We start from the raw sequence: 25,106 nt of genomic DNA on the forward strand, positions 1-25,106 counted from the left end.
CGTTTCCAGGGAGATTGTTTTGTTTGTAAATCGGGTGATTAACAAAATATATATAATTATATGCGGCCAATGCTGATTTGTGTTTGGTCCTCCTCTCAGCAACACCTTCCACATCCTGCGGCCCACCAAAGCCCCTGGCTTCGTCTACGCCTGGCTAGAGCTCATCTCCCACCGCATCTTCATCGCCAGGATGCTGGCACACACGCCCCAGCAGAAGGCAAGGAGCATGCCCTCTCACACACACACACACACACACACACACACACACCACAGCAGAGAGCAAGAACCATGCACCTACACACACACCCCACAGTAGAGAGCAAGAACCATGCACCTACACACAAGCAATCAAGCCCAGACTGGTCCTGGATTGTGGCGTTCCAGTCGACAGCCCTGATGAGTGTCTAACGTGTCATACTGGCTGTGCTGCAGGGTTGGCCCATGTACGCCCAGCTGCTCATCGACCTGTTCAAGTACCTGGCACCCTTCCTGAGGAATGTAGAGCTCAACAAACCTATGCAAATCCTCTACAAGGTACCTACACCAGCAGCTGCCTTTACAACTGTCTGATAGAGGAAAGTCTTCTGGTGCGTTTATCTGACAGCATCTCTCTGGCTTTCTTTCTCTCTCTCTCTCTCTCTCTCTCTCTCTCTCTCTCTCTCTCTCTCTCTCTCTCTCTCTCTCTCAGGGCACTCTGCGCGTCCTGCTTGTCCTGCTGCATGACTTCCCAGAGTTCCTGTGTGACTACCACTACGGCTTCTGTGACGTCATCCCTCCCAACTGCATCCAGCTGCGCAACCTGATCCTGAGTGCCTTCCCCCGCAACATGAGGCTCCCAGACCCCTTCACACCCAACCTCAAGGTACACACACACACGCACACACACAGCGTCCGTACATTCCCAGGTCTGGCCCGGTGCTTTGAGCTCAGCAGATAGACCGTGCAGGTCATAGTCTGTGAGAAGTCGATTTGTAGTTCATTCCTCTACGTGTGGTGGATCTGTAGCCTGCGTCCCTCCCGCCTGCTGTGTAACTGTGAGGGTCCCCTCCCCTCCCCCCAGGTGGACATGCTGAGTGAGATCAACATCGCCCCCCGCATCCTCACCAACTTCACCGGAGTGATGCCCTCTCAGTTTAAGAAGGACCTGGACTCGTACCTGAAGACGCGCTCCCCCGTCACCTTCCTGTCCGAGCTCCGCAGCAACCTGCAGGTAGGGGGCGCCACTCTGGGTCCCTGGAAGTATTTGCAGCACAACGAAACATCTTTAGACCAGGTTAAGTTTTGACTCTTTGAGAAAAAAATGCTTGATTTGTTTCCTGTGGTGTTGTACTTGTGAACAGTGGTTTAGTTTGTGTGTGTGTGTGCGTGCAGGTACTAGAAATAGAAGGTATGTGTTCTTGTGGTGGTTTGTGCCTGTAGTAAGACTGTGGATGGGTTTTTACATGGGTGTCTGTGTGTTTCTGTGCCTGTGGTCAGGTGTCCAACGAGGCAGGGAATCGCTACAACATCCAGCTGATCAACGCCCTGGTGCTGTACGTGGGCACACAGGCCATCGCCTACATCCACAACAAGGGCAGCACCCCCTCCATGAGCACCATCACCCACTCTGCACACATGGACATCTTCCAGAACCTGGCCGTCGACCTCGACACAGAGGGTAAGACACACAAACACACACACGTGAGAACGACGCCCCTCCTCCCATGTAGGTTCAAACATCGTCCTCTTTGCGATGTTGGCAAATACAGACGGATCATTGACTCTGACCGCTGAAACACTGTAGGACGATGCACTGCTGCTTCTTGGCCTTCCACCATACTTACCAGATGTGCTACTTGGACGTCGCTTTGGATCAAAGCGGCTGCGGAATGAACGAATTGTCACGGAAATGTCCCTCTTGCCCCTCGTTTTCAGGCCGCTACCTGTTCCTGAATGCGATAGCCAATCAGCTGCGCTACCCAAACAGCCACACCCACTACTTCAGCTGCACCATGCTGTACCTGTTTGCCGAGGCCAACACAGAGGCCATCCAGGAGCAGATCACCAGGTAACCCGTCTGGCTGACAGCCTGCTAGCTTCCCTACGCACACTGGCTTCCCTACACACACTGGCAGGCTGATTTGCAGCACTCCTCAGTTGTGTGTGTGTGTGGAGCTCCAGTTGACTAACGGTCCTGTCCCGTGTGACTGCAGGGTTCTCCTGGAGAGGCTCATCGTGAACAGGCCACACCCCTGGGGTCTGCTCATCACCTTCATCGAGCTCATCAAGAACCCCGCCTTCAAGTTCTGGAGCCACGACTTTGTGCACTGTGCCCCTGAGATAGAGAAGTACGTGCTCTCTCACTCACTCCCACTGTCATGGTCCCATTCACCCCTAACTGCTACCGTTGAAAACTAACAGCCGGAGGTTACTGACCCTCACCCTAAGGTGAAACGCTCTCTCCTAATGTAAGGGACGTGCAGAGGCTGCCATACTGCTTTTAACAGGGAGCAATGGCTCTCTGTCTAGACAAGCAAGTTTTTTTTTTTTTTTTGATGGATGTCTTATGTGAAGCTGTAGCTGTGATGGCCAGCCTGGTCTTAAACCCCCTCTCCTCCCCGTGTCCCGTCTCTGCCAGGTTGTTCCAGTCTGTGGCCCAGTGCTGCATGGGGCAGAAGCAGGCTCAGCAGGTGATGGAGGGCACTGGTGCCAGCTAGTCAGCCTGCAGGAGATCAGAGATGCCAGGGCCGACCCCCCCCCCCCCCCCCCCCCCCCCGCCCCCTACACACCCCACCCCTCCTCCTTTACTGTTAGCACTGGACGAACTGGCAACGCTCAATCTAATATTAAGGACTGCTGCTCATGGATCTAAGTTTTTCTCTTTTTTTTTTGTTGCCTGAATATTGAGAAGTTATTTGGACATGCTGTTTAATATAATTTTTTGGAGGCTTCGATGTAAATATTAAAAGGGAGACGGAGAGCTAGATAGTTCCAGCAGAGTGGGGAAAAGATGTCCAAGAAAAACATTTACATTGTAAAGACAAATGAACACATGCGCGCGCGTGCGCACACACACACACACGCTTTCACTCACTACCAAAGCCCCCCTGTTTGTCTCCCTCTTACAGATTTTTTGGTTTTTTGGGCTTTTTTTCTTTTCTTCTATGACTGATTTGCGTTCAGAGACTTGCTGGTATAGGATGATAAAGCGGCGGCTGTTTCCTTTTTTGTTGCGTTTCTGAGTGGGCAGAGCACTAGCCTGTCTCCTAGGCTCCTCTCCTGGGCTGTGGGGGGTGAGGATGGTTGGTTGGTTCCATTTTAAACTGCGTTTCACTGGCTCTCCCTGGCACTTGTAAAATTGTGGAAACTTTAAGATGACAAAATCTAATCTTAAAACTTGTACAAAGATCCAAATTGCAGAACAACAAAAGAAGGACCAATACAGACCATTTTGTAAGGATTTTGAATGTTTTGTAAATGTATTGGTCCGTGTGTTGTATTTTGTAGTCCTTTATAGTTGCCTTTAGTTCTTGCTACTTATTTCCTGTATGTATGCATACTGTAGTTATACACATTAAACAATTGAACTGCACATCCATGTTTCCTTCATTTAAACTCACAAGAATGGCTCACCATGGACAAGGACCCATTGCTTTTTTTTTTTCCTGGTTTTATTGTACAAAATGTGTAAATTCAACAAGCTGGAAAAAAAATGCAGTTTACTGTACATTACTGCAGAATACATTGGAACATTAGTCCACTGGACACAAACCATACTGAGTCATAAGTCTATATCTGCAGAGGCCAGTTAACTCATGCTGATGGAACAGGACAACCAGGCTACCACTGAGGGAGACAAGGAGTCAACTAGTAAGCCATCAAGAAAACAAATATTTAATAAAAACAACTATTATGACTTCTTTAAGTAAAGTTCCACAGTAATCACAGGTCTATTTCACGATGAGCTTTAGTTTCTCAGGCACATTCATGATTTTATAATCACTAAAGAGGTTTGGACCAAATGTCACTACCATGATGATCACCAGTTTGGTACTAGTATGCTATTTTTATTGCCAGAATGTGCAGCGCTCTTTAACCCATGAAAGTACAGCCTAAGGGCATCAACTACTAAAGCATTACTCGGGTGTTGAATGTGATGCTGTGCATGACTTTACAGGTGAACACGGTCATGACTTGGTATGTACTGGTAAGGTAAGCATATGACGGATCCGCCCTGTGCTGGTAAACATCATGGTTTAGTGAGCTCCATCAGCTGGTTCAGGATGGTCTTCTGCCCGCAGCGGACCTGTAGCGCCCTCTGCTGTCTGGAGGTCAGGGTGGCCGCGTTCTCCAGCATGGCCCGGTCCTTCTGCAGGTCCTCCCTGAAGGAAGCCAGCGTGAACCCTGCCGCCGCACGCAGCAGACGCCTCCAGGGAGCTGGCAGCCCTGGCAGACCCTCGTTACACAGAGCCTGGGTGATCTTCTCCTCCTCGTCCTCCTCCGCCTCCTCCCATCCCTCGTTCTCTCGAAACTCCCCAAACTCCTCCGCTGACATGCACAATATCTGAGACAAGAGGAAGACCAAGGTCAAAGTCAGTCAGGAGCTTTTGTTTGATAAAACATGATCTGGTAAAAGGTTACCTTGAGGGTGGTGTACATCTCTGTGTCTGTGAGCGAGCCAGATTTGCCAAATATGAAGACCCCCTTCTCTCCCACCATCTCCATCTCACACAGAGTGTTCCACTTGTCCACAAGGAGGCGCTGCTCACTCTCTGTCTTGGTCGCTGCGGAAGAGGCACAAACATGTTTTGGGTCAAAACCAATTTGTGAGATGCGTTTTTAATAGTTGTGTGTGGGTGTTTGTGTTTTTAAGGCTTCAAATGGGGGGAATAACTTGCGTCCCTCAGACACACACAGATTGCCCTCCCCCGCTCCTCACCCTGCACGGCAGCTTTGTAGACGTTGGACATTGGGATGTCGGCCGTGTCGTTGCTGTTGCTATGATACGGCTCAGCAAAGCCATACATGTGCAGGAGCTGCCAGTTAGCCATCTGGCCGTAAGTGTTGAAGACTTCCTCTCCTTCCCTGATGCTGCGCACACACACCATCTTCAGAAACTCCTACACGGCACAGAGAAAGTGGAGGACCATCAAGCTAGGCAGAGAACAGTCTCAGACACAGAGGAACGAGTTAAATCAGAGAGTTCACAAGCGTTCCGGGCCAGATTGTTTTGAATCATTTTTTCCCCCTCATTGACTGGTACAGAGAGGAGAATTTTTGTCATTGGTCTTAATGATCCGTTAGACGATAATGGCCACATTGTAGAAAGCCAGACAGGAAGCATTTGTCCTCACTACACTGAGTAAGCCGAGAATATGCAAACATATTGGAGACGGCCTGACTTAAGTGGAGTCTGACTAGATATGCTAGTGCAGTTTCATAACCACCATATTAGAGGTCCTGGAGTGACCGACAGGAGCACATGCTTCTCACCGGGGTGTATTCCAGATTGGCATTGTGGTTGGCTACGTGGTTCAACATGTCTGCCATGGGCACCATCATTGGTGGGTTGGGGTCCTTATCATCTTCTTCCTCCTCATCCTCCAAAGGCTCCTGGAAACTAGACACAGAGAGAAAGAGAGATGGGGGGGGGGAGAGACAGAAAAAGAGCCGAAAGAGTGAAAGGAAGAGAGATTACTGACCAGAAGGAGATGGTGAGTGTGGAACTGCAGACCTCTGAGTCGGAGATAAAGGCCCTGCGCTAGTGGGCTGGGTCAGGGACAGGGTTAGAAGCCAGTTACATGCACCATCAAGACACTGCAAGACGGGTGGATCTCTGGCACACACAAAAAAACAGGAAAGTGTTTGTTTGTCAGCAACCATAAGGTCTGTCCTCTGTAATAAGCTGTATGGTATAGCATTCGTTAGGTGAGAATGGAGTGTTCTACATCTACTATAACATCGACAGAGACACTGGTCTCACCTGGGGATGTGGGGTGTGGAACTCATCAGCCAATCACAGCAGAGGCTTTTGAAGGAATATTAAGGGTGCATGTGCGCTGCCTGAAACACACCTGTTTCCCCCGAAACACATCAGTGAAACACTCCAGCAGGTCTGCTGGGATCAACAATCAGGGAACCGGTCAGTCAGACCCCTCCCTCCCCCCTTCCCTCCCTGACCCTCCAGATGACCTATGACCTCTCACCTGTAGGCCATAACAAAGGCCACCAGGCGTGTGTAGAGTTCCAGCGTGTGTGTCTGGGGGCTCCACAGGTCCGGGTGGAGGAGGATAAAGGGCAGGACGATGTCCTGGTACTCCTTCTGGATGTTGGTCAGGTCTGTGTCCACCGCCTCCCGCACCCCTGTCCCCTTCAGCAGCTGCTCCCGCTCCTCCTTAGACCTGAACACCGACACAGACCGGCAGCACAGAACTTTACTCAGCAAACAGTGGCAAAACGGAGGCCTACATAGAGATAATCCCAAGACATACACACAGCAGGGTGAAGCTTGTTGCGCTAAAGCCTGTATTACAGGGATCAATACCAGAACATGGGCTGGTCCAAGGCCTTGAAGTTGGGCCAGAGGGAGAGGTAGGGTTTCCAGAAGGACTGGGGAGAGGTGTACTCAGACAGCAGAGACAGGAGCAGTGGCACCCAGCCAGAGGTGTTCTCCAGAGATGCCTTGGCTTGAAAGAGGAGGGACGAAGAAGTCACATCAAGTTCTGGTCATGTAGCACGTTTTCAAAAGATTGACTAGAGTTCTATACAGTCAGTTAAGTAAAAAAAATCAAGCATTCAAACACTTAGCATAACACGCAAGGGGCACACACAGAGATAGGGAAGAAATGGGCGAGATGTCACTGATTATCTGTTCCTATCCATCTCTTATGGATATGTTAACATATGAAAGAAAGAGACAAAGACACAGAATAGCAGCAAAACAGACCCTGGTTGGTAGATTACTTACCTTCCTCCAGGACAGCAGAGACTTGGGTGGTGCTCTGGTTGAGAAGGGCTGATCTGGGAATGGAGAAGAGCACCTCTCCTTCCTCTATGTCCTCCTTTGCTAGCATGCCATACTCGGATACTGTACCTTCCTTACTTACATAAACCTGGAGGACAAAACATCTGTTAGAGCCTAATTTAGATTGAATGGCTAAGTTAATTCCTGGGTATTTCTAATTGCTCAATCAAATATCGATGGCCATTGACTCTACCTTGCTGCTTAGAGTCAGTCCGACTTGGTCACACCACCGCAGAAAGACCTGAAGAGGTTTGACCTCAAACCCGTCAGTAGCTGAGCTGTCATCAACCTGCGATATCACAGCAACATAATTTTTCTTTATCAGTTTCAGCGACACAACAAAACTAGTTATTAATTACACACTGTCTTGCAAGCAGGGCTCTCAAGGCTCACGTTTTGTCCAGTGAGACTCACACATTTCAGCTATTTCCCATGCTCTCACGGGCTCTCAAAACTTGAGAGCTCTGCTGGCTAGTGTAGGACATGGCTACATAGTTCTCGGCATACGGACGTCGTCTTAACTTCTGTTCTAGTTTTTAGACACAGATCATTTTAGAAACAGCTGTTCGCTTAACTGCTAGCGGTTAGCTACCTTTTCCAGATATTTAGCTGTGCTAACTTTGTGCAATTCTCACCTTGAGTCTTTTAGCATCTGTTGCCATTCTGTCCAAGACACAACAATTCAGAAATTAATCAAGTTCTATATTTCAGTTATTTAATATAATACAGTGACAATCATAAAATCATTTGTTGTTGACATGTGTTGAGCTTGTATTAATTTCCGCCAGACACGTGGGTTGTATGTCGCATCTCTGACGTTCAGTCGCAGAAGAGTTTGTCACAGTTTGATTCGATCAAGAAAAACTAAGGGGAATAACCGGGATATATATTGTCATTAATGAACTTCCGTTTTATATGTAGTCACATTGCCCATTTACAAATTGTGTGAAAAGCACTATTGACTGAAAAGTAAACATTTTGAATAAGTTGTTACCTGACCACGCGTTTTCTGATTAAAAGTAGCCTAATTCGCTTAGAATGTATGTTAAATTATGTGGTAGTGTGGATTTTATGTAAAAAGATGAAATTGGGACTTTGAGGTTAGCCTATGTTAAATGTCACGAGCTCAAGCTCAGGCAACGTGGTTAAAACATCAGAAAACTGGCTGAACTTAACCTTTCATCCACATTGCAAGTGGGCGAGGCCAGGGCCATCGAAAAAGATGGCTCTGGGCGAGGCTATTTGTATAATCGATGAAGCTTTACGCTACCTAGCTGGATAACACCAAGTCAAGTGATAGACACAATATAGGAAATGGACACTATTTCGTAAAACAACAAATTAAGGATAAACTATTTTCACTCATTGACAAATTCCCTGTGCCATATTAACTTCTGACCCGACATATTATCAGCAAGGCCAAACATAGTTAAAGGTAAGGGTTCAAAAATTGTGTTTTTATCAGTTGGACTGCTGATACATTCTCTGGATTTCCTCAGTGTAGTCAACCAATATAGAAAGAAAGACTTGATGAAAGAGCACAGGAGAAGACGTGTTAGTGTTTATACAAATCCTTGTACATCTATATTTGTCCTTATGAGAGTTTTAACACGGTACACAATAAAGACAACACTCCCAAGCCTCCAGGGCTGTAATCTAGACAACAGGTTGTCTGTCTTCAGCCTTCCTGGCATTTCGTATCTGGACATTTATGTTGTAGGGTTTGGGTGCCTGAGTGACTCCGAACACAGGGGTGAAGTCTGGCTCGCCCGCGTCCTCTGGCCAGACAAACTGGAATCGTCTCAGCAGAGTCACCAAGATGAGGAAGAGCTCCATACGAGCCAGACCCTCACCCAGACACATACGAGGTCCTGGAAGATAAACGCTGGCATTACAATGACATCTTTCTCCTACCTAGCTGTCCATATAAGATACAAATAATCCTGTAAGTAATGTACAGTGGGAAAATGGGAAAATGTGTCCAAACTTTTGACTGGTATTGTAAATGAAAGAACAAGATCAAGCGTGACTTAGAACCCAATACCTCCTAAACAACTTTCATTACCACTGTTCTGAAATGAGATTATGTAAAGATAAGATTAGCGGGACCTCTCACCGACAGAGAAAGGCATGAAGGACTCATTTTTCTGTATCTCTCCCTGGTCGTTGAGGAAGTTCTCAGGGTTGAACTCATAAGGAAACTTCCACTGACCCTCCTCATTGAGCACAGAGGACAGGTTGGGGATGACCAGAGTCCCCTGGAAGGACAGAATGATTTGAGGAACAGATATTGTGTTTTAGTAGGGAAGAAGGTTCAAGGAAGGATGTACGAGTTAGGGCTTTGTCTGAAAGGGACCAGGGTGGGACTGGTAGAGGAATCCTGAGGGCTTAACCATCTATCGTGAAAACTTTTTTTACATGTCAAAATTCCCTACTGCAAAGTAATTGTTTTCTGTTGGTAAATGTTGGCAGTGTGACTGTATCCCCATCCCCTCTTCTGAATGAAACCCGTTTTGGTGCCTGGACCCTGACCTTGGGAATGCTGTACCCCATCAGCTCTGTGTCCCTTGTGGTGCAGTGGAACACACTGAGGGGCAAGGTACTGGCGTAGCGCTGCGACTCCTGGATCACAGCCTGCATGTAGGGCATCTTGTGTCTGTCCTCGAAGCTGACCTGGGTCTTACCCTCCAGGACTGTGTCAATCTCCTGCTGACAGCGCTCTGTGGACGAGGACATGGAAACGACCACTTAGGAACATTGTCATAGCAATGGAGGTGTGATGCAGACAGACAGAGAGGCCAGCAAATAGAGAGACAGACGGAGACAGACGGAGAGACAGAGAGGCTGGCAGACTGACCCTGCACCTCGGGGTGTGTCATGAGGTAAAGGATGGTGCTGCGAATAGTGTTAGAGGTGGTGTCTGTCCCAGCAAACAGCAGGTCCAGCAGAAGAGTTATCATCTGGCGGTCATCAAACAGTGAACTGTCGTCATCTCTCTAACCAAACAACAAACAGGGGAAAACAAAGCGCTTTTCGTCACCCAAGTCCTTATGAATAGAACTGGCCTCCAAGCCTCTTTACATCATGATTTTTCAAGTGGGCATGGTCTTTGTCATCCAACCACTTCTGCGACACCCTACCCTCTTGTCCATCTGGTCGAGGTAGCAGTCGATGACGTCTCTGGGCTGCAGCGGGACGCGGGTGGCCCTGTGTTTCTGGATGATCTCCAGGACATGGAGCTTGATGGTGTTGTAGTCTCTCAGAGCTCGCTGGAAAGGCAGGGGGAGACTCCTCAGTAGTGGCATGGTGTCGTAGATCTGTGTGAGAGAGAAGAGTTCATATAGATACATATATCTATTCGTTCAAACTCATTGGCGAAACGTGTTGGCCAGCAACATGTACAGATGCTTCCGTACCATGCCCCAGGGGCCGTTGGCTATCTTGGAGTTCTCTGCCATCATCCTGATCATGGCCTGGAAGAACTGGTGATCGTACTCGTAGCGCGCTCCAAACATGACGGAGCAGATGATGTCACAGGCGGCGTTGTGGAAAAGTGTCTGAGGGTCCACGGACTTCCCTGGCAACATAGAAGAAGTCAAGGTTCATTGTACATAACAACCCCATCCGAATGTTATCTATTTACAATTGGATTTCATTTTCTATAGGACCTGGAAGGAATTGTATAAAACAACGCTCCATTGTACAAAAACTGCACTACACAGGTCAAACAGTGTCACATGACCTACCCACGCTTTCCTCCAGCAGAGCACTAACATACTCAGTCTCTCCCAGAATCCTCTCCTCCATGGACTGCTTGCCCAGGCCGAAGTTCCTGAGGGTCATCAGAGCGAAGCGTCGGTGTTCTCTCCAGCTGGGTCCGTAATCCGCCATGATGACACCTGGAGAGACGTACATTCATGCTGTGTCGATGATGGAAAATGTGAAATAACGATACAACAGAAAGGAAGTCAAACTTATCTCGCACTGCCTCCTTTTGTAATACTACACAGGAGTGTCTCCATACCTTTGCCCTGGGTGAGGTGGTTGAGGAGGAGGCTATGGGGGCGTCCAGCGAAGTCCACAGCCTTGCTGACCAGCGCTGCTCTCGTGGCCTGAGTCCCAGTCAAGATGACCGCTGGTCTTCCTCCGAAGTACAGGCTAAACACCTTCCCATAGCGTTCCGACAGCTGGGGAGGAAGAGAAACATTAGTTGCTGTATCAAGTATATTGATGCACCCTTAACAGTGTTTTCTGACCGTATCGATGATAATAAATAGAGAAGGTATACCATTTCTGGGGGAAATGTGAGGTGTGCTTGCGTCAGTTGCCTACATATTTTAAATAAGTATGCAAACTTATGAAGATTGCATATTAAAAAGCATACATTTGTTGCTGCTCATTTACACTTCAAAATACTAAGATTGAAGTGTAGATTGAGGGGTTCTGGTCACATCCCTTAGTACAAGAGGGAATGGTGATAGGCTCTGCAGTAATTTCCCCTAGGTTTACAGTTTGGGGGGGGGGGATACCTGTTTTATAGGAAAGGTAAAATTAAATGACTTATTTTGTGATCTGGCGCTATATAAAAATAAGGGGGGGGGGGGGGGCATTGGGGGGCCATTGGGGGGCGGGGTGCCCCCCTAATATAATGGTAGGGGAAACACTATGTTGCAGCCTTATATTTGAAACAGTTCCATCAAACAAAGAAATTGGGCAATCCTGTGTAAAAATTGTCCTAACATATATCTAACAACGTGGTCACTGGCAGTATCTTCTGGAATCGCGATTAGGGTGGTCAAGTTTTGACAAAAGCTTGGAGTGAGCAAGAGCTGCTAAACTAATGTTCTACAATAAGTTGACCTTGTGAACAGATTGACAAAGTTTACGCTAGTAGTCAGATTGTTTCAACAATTGAAAAAGTTATCTGGGACAATTGATTTAAGTAAGGGAAGTGCCGTTTGTGTCGGGCAACTGCCTTCTATCATGTTACTTTTGCACTACGTTGTGTAATAGGGATATCGCCCGGCTGCCTGTAAACACGAGACACGTACAAAACCCAAACCCTCCAGTTACACAATGAGCCCAGGGCAGTTAATGGCTCACTGAAATACAGTCAATTCCAATCCATCATATATCGTTCAGCCTTACTCTGTTTAGGTCAACAATGGGGTTTTCCAGATTCAGCTGCAGCAAATTTCCAAATATAGGGATGGGTTGCGGTCCTGGCGGGAAATTCTTGGCTCTGCGTGTCCGTAGGAGAAAGAAGAGGAGGCAGACAGATAGCCAGAGCAGCACCAGTGTGCTCAGCATGATGAAGATGTGTGTGGTGACTGTTGTCCCACTGCTCTCTGTTCCCTGCTATATAAACACAACTGAGAAGCCACACACTCTTTCCAAGTGCCTCCCCCTTCCACACTTCCAGATGGAAAATAACAACATAGAATGTCGAATATGGGCTATAATATATCCGTAAACGGGCTCTGATAACAAGCAAAGACTTATGGGTAGTGGCCGAAACTGTCTTTCTAATTGGCCGGTTGGACAGGCAGCCTTTGTTTGCACAAAGATTACCATCAGAGTGTAAAAGGCTTGGTTGTTAACGTGATTCCTCCTGGATCCTCCTCGTGTAGTTTCTTTAGTCGTGTTATAGTATAAGTCAGCTTGATAGTGTAGCCGACAATGTGTTTCTGTGGCACTTAAAGATTGGTTAATAAAGATGTAGTTCTGTCTTCACATTCATTTAGATGCTTACACAACGCAACACTTTTATTAGACTGATAAGATGTTTGCATGCTAATATTTGACTTGGCTCTGAAAACTAGCTGACAGTGAACTTGTGAACTGTAAATATATATCCACTAAATCAGAAAAGGTGATTAAATGATAACCTGCTGCAGAATAACACCACTTTTATTTATTTTGAATTCAACAAGAAGACTTAAAAGCAGCAATTTGAAATTCCACACATTCCTCAGAGCTCAAACACAACTTCAGTGAATAACATTTGTATGGTGTTTGCATGTAACCAGGGGGTTGTTAGACATAAAGCTCTACTGGTGCACAGGCCCCTATTCATGTCCCTTTTTTTCTTCAAAGCTTGCCGGGCACAATGCACTACTAGGCTGTAGAAACTTCCCTTTGCATTACCCACTATACAACAGTTCTGGGATGCAAGTTTGATATCAGCTTTGGCTGATGGATTTGACTTTACAAGCGTTGATTGGGATACTATTTTATAGGGCACAATAAATTAAATATAGATTGTGACAGTCAGGCAGTAATGGTGTTACATCAATCACAGAGAAAGAGCCTCACAGTTTCCAGTGCATGACCACTCTCCCCATAGTCTTAACAAGGGACGTTTATCAACTATTTTCTCCTGACCCTAAACATCTATTCAACCGGACAAAGAGACACAATCTACTCTTATCAATTGCAAACACACATGAGAAAATACTAACTAGTATCCAGTGACTAGTTCTATTTATGAGTGATTCGTTATATTAATAGGTGAATAAGTACACAGGAAATCTAATTTTCTTCCCCACCCCTATAAATTCAGACCTCCTTAAACACTAACCCTCTGATCTTCCAATGTGGAGCCCCTGCACATTCAGGACATGGCCACCATCACTTTGTCACCACTTTTCCTCCCTTTTTTGGATCAATCTTCATCTCTTTCACAACAATGGTTCAGCATTATAGGAAGTTAGGGTTAGTCAAAAATGATTATATGTTGCCCCCTTGCCGGGTCCCTCTCCGCTGGATACCCATTCTGTAGGGTTTGGGGGACAGAGTGACTCCGAACACAGGGGTGAAGTCTGGCTCGCCTGCTTCCTCTGGCCAGACAAACTGGAATCGTCTCAGCAGAGTCACCAAGATGAGGAAGAGCTCCATACGAGCCAGACCCTCACCCAGACACATTCGAGGTCCTGGAACATAGAAGTTCATGTAGGAAAAGATGGACAGATAATGTGTTAGCTGAGATGTTTTAGTTTTTCTGTTCTCACTCCACCAACCAGTCTAGAAGTAATAGTGGTAGAAGTAGTAGCCGTGATAGTGGCCGTAGTAGTAGTGTAAATAAAATAGTGGGTAGGTTTGAGGGGGACTGTCCCTTACCCAGGGAGAAAGGCAAAAATGCCTCAGGCTTATGGAACTCTCCTTGGTCGTTTAGGAAGTTCTCAGGGTTGAACTCATTAGGAAACTTCCAGTAACCCTCTTCATAGAGCACAGAAGTGAGGTTGGGAATGATCAGAGTCCCCTGTTATGGACAAAGGGAGGAACAGAGAGAGAAAGAGTTTGAGAGAGCTTGTTTCCATGTGTTCTTTTTAGGTGGAAGACAATCCAGCCAGTGGAACCATCCTGCCGCCCCTCACCTTGGGGATGCTGTAGCCTGCCACGCTGGTGTCTTTGGTAGTGCTGTGGAACACGCTGAGGGGCACAGTGCTGGCTATACGCTGGGCCTCGTGGGCAAAAGCATGCATGTAGTGCATCTGGTGTCTGTCCTCAAAGCTGACCCGGGCCTTCCCCTCCAGGAACTGGTCAATCTCCTGCTGACAGCGTTCTGACAGGGGGACAAAGAGAACATGATGGACCTGGAATCATATTTACCAGGGATATTGGACTGAGTGGTAGTATAGGATCAGGCGCTGGACTGCTCGTAAGGTTTCATTCAACCGACACAACTGATCCTGGATCCACACAGTTACCTCCTTACAAAAGCAGATCCCTCATATGATAAATAACACTTCCGGTCAGTCAATTCATTCCTACTGTATGTCAGTGTTGTTTGTCATGGTTCCATGGTTTGTATGTGAGGAGGCATGCAAACACAGGAGCTGTGTGAACACACCCTGAATGTTCGGGAAGGCCACAAGGTAGAGGAAGGCGGTGAGAAGTGTGTTGGAGGTTGTGTCGGTGCCAGCAAAGTGCAGGTCCAGGACATACATCATCATCTGGTCCTCATTGAAGGATGAATCGTCATCTCTCTAGAAAAGAGAGCACACAGCACCCACCCAAGCACACAAGGGTTACAACTTTCCATATGTATGCTACTATAACCTAAACTCGGTCACACTCTGTGCCTCTCTTTAGACACCCACTTTGGTCATCTCCTCCAGGTAGCAGTCCATGAAGTCTCTGGGTTCCCCAGGGACCCTGGTCTCCTTGTGTTGCTCCACCAGTTTAAGGGCCATCTTTTGAGCTAGTTCTGCGTTGCGGAAGGCCTTCTGGAAAGGCAGTGGCAGATTCCTCAGCATAGGAAAACTGTCATAAATCTGGGGACAGGCAACCGGGACAGAGAGATTTGGGTTTGAACTAGCTGCAATTACATACTTTATCTGCTTACACATTCTGGTGTAAACGATTGCCACCTGAGTTTTGTGTTGAAAAGCATCAGGAAAGTTGTAGGCAATACATACATTTTTTATTTTCTTATTACAGTAAATTCTCCATGTACTAGACTGCAACTATTACGTTTCACTACCCTTGACATTTTCATTGTTTCTCACCATGGACCAAGGTCCATTTGTCATCTTTGCGTTCTCAGTGAAGAGCCGAACAAATGTCACAAGGAACTCATCATTGTACTCATAACGGTTACCGAAGAGGATGAGGCAGATGATGTTGGATGCAGCATTATGGAACATAACCTGGGGGTTCATGGTCGTACCTGACAAAAAAACAACAGTTTAAATAAACTAAAATGAGTCCCTCTTCAGTAGCCTAACACATTTCAGAACATTTGTAGCCGAGACACTAGGTAGACATTTTCCAAGATGTGTTGAGTGCCTGATCCAGGCCAGGTTTTCTGTTTGTTCTTGTTTTCTCAGGTGTTGGCTCCAGGCTCTGGTTCTCCTACCCGCATACTCCATCCCTCCGGTGGGACTGTCACACCTGCCACTCTTCCCTCATCAGCACCACAGTGTTTCAACCCCGGTTTTCCAGTCACTTATTGCTTCAACTAGATGTGTTAATGTTGGCTCCTTACTTACGGTACATTATTGCAGTACGCTCAAAGTGATCGTGCTTTTGTCTCTGCCTGTTTCAGACCCGGGTCACACCCTTCTCGCCTGTTCGTCCGCCTGCCTGCCAACACTGGCCTGTCCTCCACAGATCTCCCTCGTACCCCTTGTCCTTTTCAATAAACCCGTCAGTATACCTTTGTGTTTTGAGTCGTGCATTTGGGTCCACCAGCCAGTTGGTCAAACCATAACATGATCTCATTATGATTAATGTGCATTCCCTACTGACAATCTTCAACTGAGATGCTAAGCTCTTTAAAACTAGCCAACAGATATTCTAACCCTCAAAAAATTATCTGAAGGAACTTCAAATTCTGAAGGGAATGCCTTAAAAAAAAACCTAAAAAAATCAGTTTGCTTTCAATCAGGTCCTTGACCCATGACTAAGGGAAAAACGAGGCATTCAGGAACACAAAGATAACAAGCCCAATAACCTCAGGACAAGCCAATCTACATACACTCTAATATCCATTACAACATTAGTACAAAGCTCTTCTTTAAACAAAACCAAGTTAGCCTATTTTTTCTTGATGTTTGAGTTCTCTATGCTCATACCAACACTTTTCTCCAACGAATCTATGATGTGCTGTATTTCTCCATGAATCCTCTCCTCCATGGAATTCTTCCCCATGCCGAAGTTCCTTAGGGTCATCAGAGCGAAGCGCCGGTGTTCTTTCCAGCTTGATCCATAGTCTACCAAGATGACGCCTTGGAGAGAGCAGAGGATCAGTATGCGTGTCAAAGATCAGATCACGATCAATTCAAATACAGTTCAGTACCACTATATCAGTCCTGTAGGGTCAAATTAAAGTGGATAGGTGAAACTGAAAAAAATGCAAGTGTCTCAATGGAACAAAACGATCTCCGCCCACACTGGAGGACTGACGGGCACGCTGCTCATTTCAACAGCTTGAGAAACCGTCCCACTTGGCCGCATTTCAGATTTCACATTTCGTGTAAAATTAAAACACATTTAAATTTTTACGTGCTAGTTTGCATTTAACAAGCATCAAAAAAGAGGATCTGATTTCAGAGTTTAGCTCTAGCATCTGCCATACCTTGCCACACCCACACCCAACTGACGCCTGTGTCTAGGGACTCATGAAGCTGAAGTAGACAAGTCCTATGTCACTCAAACCTTTTCCTCGGGTGATGCGGTTAACCATCATGTCCTGGGGTCGTCCAGCGAAGTCTGTAGACTTGGTCAGAAGAGCTTCCTTCATGGCTTCAAACCCGTTCAAAACTACGGCGGGCCTGGAACCGATGTAGAGGCTGTACACGCTGCCAAAGCGCTTTGCCATCTACAGTCAAACACAGAACCTTGTTTATAAATATGTTGCATTACATTTACATGTATTCATTTAGCAGACGCTTTTATCCAAAGCGACTTCCAAGAAAGAGTTTTACAAAGTGTATAGGTCACTGATAATAACAACAAAATAGCCCCAAAGCATTGGAGAGGCATTGCGGGTAGCCAAAACAAGACTGTTGATACAAGCTGTTGAAACAAGAATATGTTGATAAGACTGTGATGGAATTATTGCTTATAGCCATTAGTTTTAGAAAATGAATGTTTAACCCTCGTGTTGTCTTAACATTCTGTACACTCCCCTTGTCCTATAAGGGTCAAAAATGACCCACCTTCACCAAACCCCTAAAATGAAGCAGCTTAATTGAATTTCAAACTCCAAATCTCTTTTTCATGAAGAAACAACCTGTACTTCATCACAATATTTGTGAATATGCGGGTTTTACCTCTTCACATTGCAGAAAGACAGCATTTAATCAGTGGACAACTATTCGTTTTTATTACAGCAGACCTGTCATACCTGTTTTTTCTTTAGAAAGTATAGGTGTATTATTGCTCTGGGTTGTATTATTCCCCATGTTCTTCTTCAGATACCTCCTCTTCTAAATCATTGTACGCTTGTTCCTTCTGGACATCTGAAAATATCAGATCTACAACCTGTAGATCCGAGAGCTGAGACCCTAACCCTGTACAGCATTCATGGAAATGTGAACAAAGACAATGTTTCACTTTTTCTAATGTTTGGGGTAATTCTAGGAAAAGTCATTAATTTTCAGGTAAAAAAACAAACATTTAGGGGGTTTTCTCTACTGATAATAGTGACGGGTCATTTTTGACCGCTTAGACAACACAAGGGTTAAGTTTATCAAATGAAACATTTTTAAATGTCAAATGTATTATGTGAATATGGTCTTGCTCTCTGTAATGTGGGACTTGTAAGAATAAAAAAGGCTATTGGCAAGAAGGAGAATGTTGAGATGTAACCTTTGAAAGAGGTCCATGGAGAGTGTGGGATGGTGTTGTTTAGGCAGCCAAAAGCATTGGCTGGTCGTAGCGGTGCTAAACCCCGGTTAAGATAACAATACTGGGCGTCCGAATATCTGTTCAATAACGAACTTCAAACCAACTTTCTCACGTTTTCCACCGTTTGCAGATAGTGTTGTGTGTTTTCAGTTGCGGAGCCAAAGGGGTGGCCAGGGTGGTACTGTATTGTCTGTTTGTGTCGAAGATGGTTGCGTTTTCTGTTCAATTGTTAATAAATGCGTAGGCTCTTGAAAGACATTTAACCGCTTAACTGCTTGATTCTCAGCATTTACACCATATGAGCTACAGAAATAATTTTACCCACAACATAAGACTTGTTATGCAATTATAAAACCAAAGGTCTGTAGGCTATGTGGGAAGTCTTATCTTTAGAAAACAGCACAACTGCATTAAGTATTTTGTACCTTCTCAAAGTCTTTCATGGGATTGTCCAAACTCAGATGAAGCAAATTCCCAAGTATCGGGAGAGGTCGAGGGCCCGGAGGAAAATTCTTGGGCTTTTGGATTCGGGTGAGCATGTAGAGGAGGCAGAAGCCGAGGCACAGCAGTATCAGGGCAAACATGCTAAAAATCACAAGCAATACACCGGGAGGTGGTGAATGGACGCGGTTTCTTAGACGAGCTTCACTTACAAGCCACGACTTTACAACCCTCAAAAAGAAAACGTTCCAGTCAAGTTAAAGTTCAGCCTCTATTTTCTGTCAATGGTTTACATTGACTCCAGTCTGTCCCCAAGATGATTTACTACAGTTGTGTCATAGGACCACCCATGTTCCACATTGGTTTCTGTACGGTGTACTAAATAATCTAGTCCTACAGGCAGAACCGTAAAATGCACGTAAAAAATAAAATATATATCTACATTGTATTTATTTACCAAATATGAGTTCGGGAATTTTGATGTAAAATGAACTTTTTAATTTAAGTTATTAAATTGTTAATTAATAAAGTCCGATCAATTTACTAATATAATGTAGGCCTGTCGTTTAAATAGTCTGGTGTTCACAAACCACAACATACACACTAATAAAAATAACAACTATTAGACAACTTTTGTCAAATTTGTTTAAAAGAACAAGCACATCTTCTAATGGCAATATCACTTGTCCATCATGAAATTAAATAAGAATCGATAAAAATAGAGCGTTGGTCGCCGTTTTGTATTTGACATATGACATGGTTGCTCTTCTCAATGTGACAAGTGATCAACATTTTACTTTGCACGATTGATTTTTCTTTCAAAAATCTAGGCCATGGTCTGTTCCACAATATATTAAATTCTTTGAAAAAAGAGGAATTCTCTTCGTAGTGCAAACCCCTTCTCCAAGGGGACTAAATAAATATTGTAACAGAGGCAACCATGCACCTGGTCTGACTGCATCCCCATCTCTTATACTGCAAGTTTACAGTGTTCATGTCTTTACACTTTTTTCCGTTTGGCAGTCATTTTTCTTTTCATCTCTTCTTCTTCCAAGCGCAGCTCCTTCTCATCCTCCTCGATACCCAAACGTAAACTGAGAGATGCAGAGAGAAAACAGAAGATATGTTAATGTGGACAGTGGTTGTGTCTGCTTCCCCTCTTGTCAGAGGGGAACCAGGTTCACCCTTCAGTTCAGCACTGGGGCTTCTTTTTGGTGTTTTTCCATTTAAGCTTCTCGTCTCTCCTCTTCAAGATCTTCTAGCACGGCCATTTTCAGGCAAACAGAGCGATGGTGAGGCACATGGGAATAAGACTGTGGCACAGGAAAGCATGTACTGTGAAAAAATGATAACTATACTGCTAATCAATGCTGCTATACCAATCATTACCTCAAATATATAAATTGTGTAATGCTTTATACTAAAACATATCCAATTGTGATCAATTGATTGATTACAGAACAGATCGGATCATACAGCGGGATGTTTCTGTGTAAAGTAAGGTTGTGCTGAAATGTATCAGTGTAGTAAGATCGTGCTAGAATGTAACTTTGGTGTATGGGCAAGAATGCCGATGTCAGGCTAACTGTCTTGGGAGGCAAGTTTGTGATGCTCAGAGACCACAGTGAGCACAATGGGGCTACTCTGTCCATGGGAGGAGTGTCAACTTGGGAGATAAGGTGATGCTGGGACTGTAACTCTTTTCTGCATCAGGACAAGTCAGACCGGCCTGTCTGACTACCTGTGGAATACAACCCCTGTTCTAAGCCCCCCCCCCCCCCTTTGGAGACCCTGTCCCCACCTGCCCCTATACACCACCAAACCCCTGGTCTGCCGCCCCCCCGCATCGTTAATAATGAACCACAGTCCTGTGGGCTTCAAGCTATTGATCCAGACACATCAGATGAGTCTCATTGAATACTTTTGTCAGTGATGGAATTACTATAGTTAAGTATGGGGATGTGCAAGGGAACTGATTCGGTGTGCATGAGCTAATCATCAACTTTGCTGCTTACCTTCTAGCCTCCTCTTTCTGCTGGTCTCTCCAGCTGCTCTCCATAAACTTCAATGCATAGTCACTCTCCTCTTTGTATCTAGGGTGAGGAATACAACACGTTATGACATTTTGTACAAACTGAATGCCATGACAAGTTGACCTTGAGTTGAGCAAATGTAATACAAGGCAATACAATACAGGCTGAGACAAGCCTGTCCGTCTTGAAAACACAAGACTTATTAGGACAACCAGCAGGCCTAGCTCTGTAGGCTTGTTATTGAATCTTACTTGGTCCGGTCATAGCCAAAGATTTCCCTGATGTGTTGGGAGATTTCATCTTGCCCATCTCCTTCGTTATCGATAAAGTCGTCCATCTCTGAGTCATACTCATCTTCCTCATCTTCATACTTCCTCTTGTAGCTGGAAGTGATTGGTGGGAGCATGGTGCCTGTGGAGACAGCATGGCATGATCAACAGATTATAATCATTTAGTTAATTACCAGTGTTGTGCTTTTAATCTCCCTCTACATGAAGCTGCCATTTGAATCAAGCCTTTCTTTGGAACAGACCCAAGATGGATGACAAAAGGGGGGGCCTAGATTGCTGACTCACTATTCAGCCAGCCAGGAAAATAAAACTGCATCAACCCACTGTCCTGCTGTACTGGCATATACATGACATAATACAGACAGCAATAGTCAAGCAGAATTCACTTCATTTGACTTTACTGTCATCTATCTGGTAACAGGGAAGGATATTATGTGAGAATAACAGAGCATCTGATCTGGTCAAAAGAAGACGATCCCATAATTAAGTGTTCAGAAACATTCTCTAAATGATTTCTCCAGTCTTTTACCTGGAGGTCTCATCCCAGGTCGCGGTTGCATCCCAGGTCTGGCGGGCATTCCTGGCCGTGGTGGCACTCCTGGCCTGGGTCCACCGAAGTTCTTGGATGAGATGGTCTCAACCACCATGGTACACTTGGGTTTACCAGGTCCAGAGCCCATACTGCTAGCTGGCCGGCCAGGGACTGGCCCCCCACCCCCAGGTCCACTACCCGAGGGTCTGATGCCACCTCCCCCTGGTCTACCCTGGACGCTACCCCCACCTTGTCTAGCCTGACGAGGTCCTCCTGGTCTGGGAGGGCCACCGGATGTGGGTCTCATCTGTCCATTACTCCCCTGTTTGACCAAAGAGTTACCTCCAGGCCTTGCTAGTTGTCCATTACTGCCCTGTTTGACCATAGAGTTGCTTCCTGGCCTTGCTAGTTGTCCACTGCTCCCTTGTCTCACTGAGGAGTTAACTCCAGGCCCTACTACTTGTCCGTTACTGCCCTGTTTGACCGAAGAGCTACCTCCAGGTCTTGCTGGTCCTCCCTTTCCTGGCCTGGGGGGTCCTCCAGTAGGTCCACCCCGAACTGAGCTGCCCTGGTTAGATCTAACTTGCCCAGAGCTACCCTGCTGTTGCCTTTGGCCCATGCCCGACGTGCCAAGCGGTCGAGACCCTGAGCTAATGGGCCTTCCTTGAGGTAGTGAGGGGTTCCCTTTCTTGGGATTAAGGTCACTTGTGGCTGGGGGTCTATGGCTTGATGAGGGCCTAGATGCTGGTGGTTTGGCTGACACCTGAGAGGATCCTCCCTTGTAGGAGGCTTTGCTGCTTAAGGCACCTTTAGAGCTAGACGAGCTAGTAGCAGATTTGGGTCTCTCTCTCTCTCTGTCCCTGTCTTTGTCTCGAGTTCTGTCTCGATCTCCTTGAGACGATCTGGCAGAACTGTGGCTTCTCTCGCTTGACGAGGGAAGCTTTGGGTTCCTCCCTGACCCACTGGGAACGGGCCTCTCTGAGGAGCTCTTGTGCGGCTTGCCAGTCCTTCCCAAGTCCTTATCAGAGGAGCTCTTTCTAGAAGAGCTCGAGCTGGCTTGGGATCTGCCGTCTCTCTCCTGAGGCCTTGAATCTCTACCTTTGTCCTGCTTCTTAACTTTGCGCTCCATCTCCAGCTCTCTAATCTCCTCCGCCGTCCTAAGTCTCTCCTCGTTCTTATTTATTTGTTTGGCCTTTACCTCTACTGGCTCAAACTGTTTCTTCTCAGCTAGTTTGAGCAGCTGTGCAAAGTTCATGGGTGGAGGGGCGCCCTTGGGTGGTCCAGCACTGGGATTCTTGGAGGGCTTGCTGGGTGCTTTGTTGGGCCTCTGTGGTACCGGGTCAGGCTCTGGTTCAGACTCAGAGTCAGTCTGTTCATATTCATAGTTGTCCTCGTCGTAAGTGTCCCCCCTCCGCTGATTGTCTCCCATCTCCCCCTTCGACCTCCTCTTTTTAGGTTCCTCCAATATGGGTACACCGTTGTAGCCTCGGAAGTTGTCCTTGGTTCGAGAGGCCATGGCACGGGCTTTGCGGTCTGACTTCAACTCAACCCTTTTGGCTAAGAGCACATCCTTCTTTTTCTTCATCTGCAGATCTGCACCAAAATATAGAAATCATTGCGTCAGTACATTTCAACCCTTGTGCTGCCTTCGGGTCACAATGACCCATCGTTGTGCTGCGACAACTTTACCCAATACAAAAACAAATAAAAAGCATTTTCTTTTAACTTTCACACTGTGGGGGGGGGGGGGGGGGGGGGGGGGGGTGAGACAGTCCGAAGGTTAAAATAAAATGATTCACTTATTTTTGTAGGAGGTAAAGTTGTCGCAACACGTCGGGGGGTTTTCAATGACTGAAGGGTCACAATGACCTAAAGATAACACAAGGGTTCAATATATATGTACCGTATTTTTGAACATTTCAAATGGCTGATATGCTTGCAATGGTTTTACCTTTCTTTCTGCTCTCCTGCTCTTGTTTTTTCAAGAACGCCTGCACAGCAGCTGAATTCACGCCTTTTACTTTGGGATCCTTTTTCGGTGGTCCAGTTTGTAAGCTGTACCGCTTCTGCAGAGAAATTAAAAACAGATTATTCTAAATCATTTCATAGGCAGTACCCAACACCTGCCCTTTGGATAGATTATTTACTTTTTATTAGGCCTATAACTTATATGTGATTTCAACCACATGCTTCAAGTGGAAAGCACAGAAAAGTGCATTAAGAGTCATATTTGATTTCGTTTCACTTCTATAATACTATTAAATGGCAACATTCAGCCAAAATTGGCTGCACTTCAACAGCTAACACTAGGCAGTCTGGTTTTTGACACTATCATTGGCTTTTACATGATCCTCGTTTTAACCCCATGCATTCAGTTAGTACACCACCATTTGGCTTTAAGCCAATACATTTGAGTTAGACTAGCTAGTCTGACGCGTGTCGTTAAGTAACACTGTAAACTTAAGCAAACTCCTTACGGTTACTTACTGGTACGCTGCTGAGGCCCTGGTTTTGGGAGGCCATCGACAGTACATTTTCAAAGTCCATGTTGGGCTCTTGACAGGTGGCGATTACTGACTCGTGTTTGTAGCCAGGCTCAAACGGTTTAAAAGCTAGGTCGTTAGCTATCTAGCCAGCACACTAAGCTAGATTTTCAGAAGATAACTAGCTCTGTCCAGGTTGTCAAACATGGCCAGTAGGTTCTCTTTAGTGGCACCGTATCACTTAAAATCTAATCAGTTGCCAGAGCTTAGTGCCACGGTGTCGTTAGATGAGTCCGTTTGACAAATGCCTGATGTATGAGCTGAGTTCGGTGACCAAGTTATTAGTTAGCTAGCTATGCTGATAGCTAGCTCAGCTGGTTGAGTAGCTGGCGTTCGTTCTAAGACACAAAAGCTATCGGAAAAATGGAAAACAAAACACCGAGTAATAGTTACAAAGGCAATGATCACACTTTAAATGTGCTTGTCCTGGCGAGAAAAAAAAATCTTCAAAAAAATCACAAGGAATTTAGTTAAATAGACTCGTTGAAAATGTTCAACGTCTCTCTTCTAGGCGATGTGTGTATATTTCACGAACGCCACGCTCCAATCCGGTACGACAACGTCACATCCGTTCAAAAACGATTTCACCAGAAGATGTCCCCAGATCCACATAATTAAACAGTTTGATCATGGACAACTCAAAACACAATTTTGACACACAAGCAAGACAGTTGCACATTCAATCTGTTGATCATGAATGTCTTCCTGTTTTTTTAAGTCTGTACTGGAACACTAAATAGCATTAGTTAAGATACCGTAATTTTTAGCTTTTTCTATCATAAAATCTATGATAATGTCAAACTGAGATCGTAACAAGGTACAGAACAAGGAACATTATTCTTTACCCAAAATGTAAATATTGGCCATCTGCTCAAATAAGTAAACAATGGTAAAACTCCTCCCAAAACT

At 45.7% G+C, this 25,106-nt stretch overlaps 5 protein-coding genes across 22 annotated transcripts in view; 1 reads left to right on the forward strand and 4 right to left on the reverse strand.

The window, feature by feature from the left end:
• Nucleotides 1–3,571, forward strand: part of cnot1 (CCR4-NOT transcription complex, subunit 1) — a 19,125-nt gene extending 15,554 nt beyond the window's left edge. For 9 of the 16 annotated variants that reach the window (XM_047051501.1, XM_047051506.1, XM_047051504.1 and 6 more), the window contains exons 41-48: nt 100–217; nt 433–534; nt 689–862; nt 1,061–1,273; nt 1,477–1,657; nt 1,915–2,047; nt 2,193–2,327; nt 2,618–3,571. In XM_047051501.1, coding sequence (XP_046907457.1) covers nt 100–217; nt 433–534; nt 689–862; nt 1,061–1,273; nt 1,477–1,657; nt 1,915–2,047; nt 2,193–2,327; nt 2,618–2,696 — 1,135 coding nt within the window. In that variant the 3' untranslated portion in view covers nt 2,697–3,571. The remainder of the gene's footprint in view (nt 1–99; nt 218–432; nt 535–688; nt 863–1,060; nt 1,274–1,476; nt 1,658–1,914; nt 2,048–2,192; nt 2,328–2,617) is intronic. The other 7 variants (XM_047051510.1, XM_047051511.1, XM_047051512.1 and 4 more) reach the window with 1 other exon arrangement.
• On the reverse strand, nt 2,853–7,946 carry setd6 (SET domain containing 6, protein lysine methyltransferase). Its single transcript, XM_047051519.1, has 9 exons — nt 7,639–7,946; nt 7,197–7,292; nt 6,947–7,091; nt 6,524–6,665; nt 6,186–6,380; nt 5,473–5,599; nt 4,919–5,099; nt 4,621–4,763; nt 2,853–4,543 (listed from the first exon to the last, which is right to left on the reverse strand). Exons 1-9 carry the CDS (start codon nt 7,663–7,665, stop codon nt 4,229–4,231), a joined length of 1,371 nt encoding a protein of 456 aa, XP_046907475.1. The 5' UTR covers nt 7,666–7,946; the 3' UTR covers nt 2,853–4,228.
• On the reverse strand, nt 7,705–12,482 carry LOC124488950 (cytochrome P450 2F2-like). The gene is made up of 9 exons (XM_047051518.1): nt 12,152–12,482; nt 11,028–11,190; nt 10,750–10,902; nt 10,420–10,580; nt 10,144–10,320; nt 9,861–9,999; nt 9,536–9,723; nt 9,120–9,261; nt 7,705–8,874 (listed from the first exon to the last, which is right to left on the reverse strand). Exons 1-9 carry the CDS (start codon nt 12,311–12,313, stop codon nt 8,660–8,662), a joined length of 1,500 nt encoding a protein of 499 aa, XP_046907474.1. The 5' UTR covers nt 12,314–12,482; the 3' UTR covers nt 7,705–8,659.
• Nucleotides 12,483–12,895: 413 nt separating this feature from the next.
• On the reverse strand, nt 12,896–19,212 carry LOC124488931 (cytochrome P450 2F2-like). The gene is made up of 9 exons (XM_047051482.1): nt 18,784–19,212; nt 17,165–17,327; nt 16,582–16,734; nt 15,514–15,674; nt 15,106–15,279; nt 14,856–14,991; nt 14,380–14,567; nt 14,123–14,264; nt 12,896–13,935 (listed from the first exon to the last, which is right to left on the reverse strand). Exons 1-9 carry the CDS (start codon nt 18,940–18,942, stop codon nt 13,733–13,735), a joined length of 1,479 nt encoding a protein of 492 aa, XP_046907438.1. The 5' UTR covers nt 18,943–19,212; the 3' UTR covers nt 12,896–13,732.
• Nucleotides 19,213–19,420: 208 nt separating this feature from the next.
• On the reverse strand, nt 19,421–24,765 carry spty2d1 (SPT2 chromatin protein domain containing 1). Of its 3 annotated transcripts, none has more exons than XM_047051479.1 (6): nt 24,142–24,765; nt 23,606–23,720; nt 21,652–23,247; nt 21,084–21,243; nt 20,815–20,892; nt 19,421–19,893 (listed from the first exon to the last, which is right to left on the reverse strand). In XM_047051479.1, exons 1-6 carry the CDS (start codon nt 24,199–24,201, stop codon nt 19,800–19,802), a joined length of 2,103 nt encoding a protein of 700 aa, XP_046907435.1. In that variant the 5' UTR covers nt 24,202–24,765; the 3' UTR covers nt 19,421–19,799. The 3 variants fall into 3 exon arrangements, with proteins under 3 accessions (XP_046907435.1, XP_046907437.1, XP_046907436.1); XM_047051480.1 differs by having other exon boundaries at nt 19,423–19,893; nt 24,132–24,750; XM_047051481.1 differs by lacking the exons at nt 23,606–23,720; nt 24,142–24,765 and adding an exon at nt 23,454–23,475 and having other exon boundaries at nt 19,422–19,893.
• Nucleotides 24,766–25,106: the final 341 nt, after the last annotated feature.

The sequence above is a fragment of the Hypomesus transpacificus genome, unplaced genomic scaffold (genome assembly GCF_021917145.1).
Source record: "Hypomesus transpacificus isolate Combined female unplaced genomic scaffold, fHypTra1 scaffold_156, whole genome shotgun sequence".
Lineage (NCBI taxonomy): Eukaryota > Metazoa > Chordata > Actinopteri > Osmeriformes > Osmeridae > Hypomesus > Hypomesus transpacificus.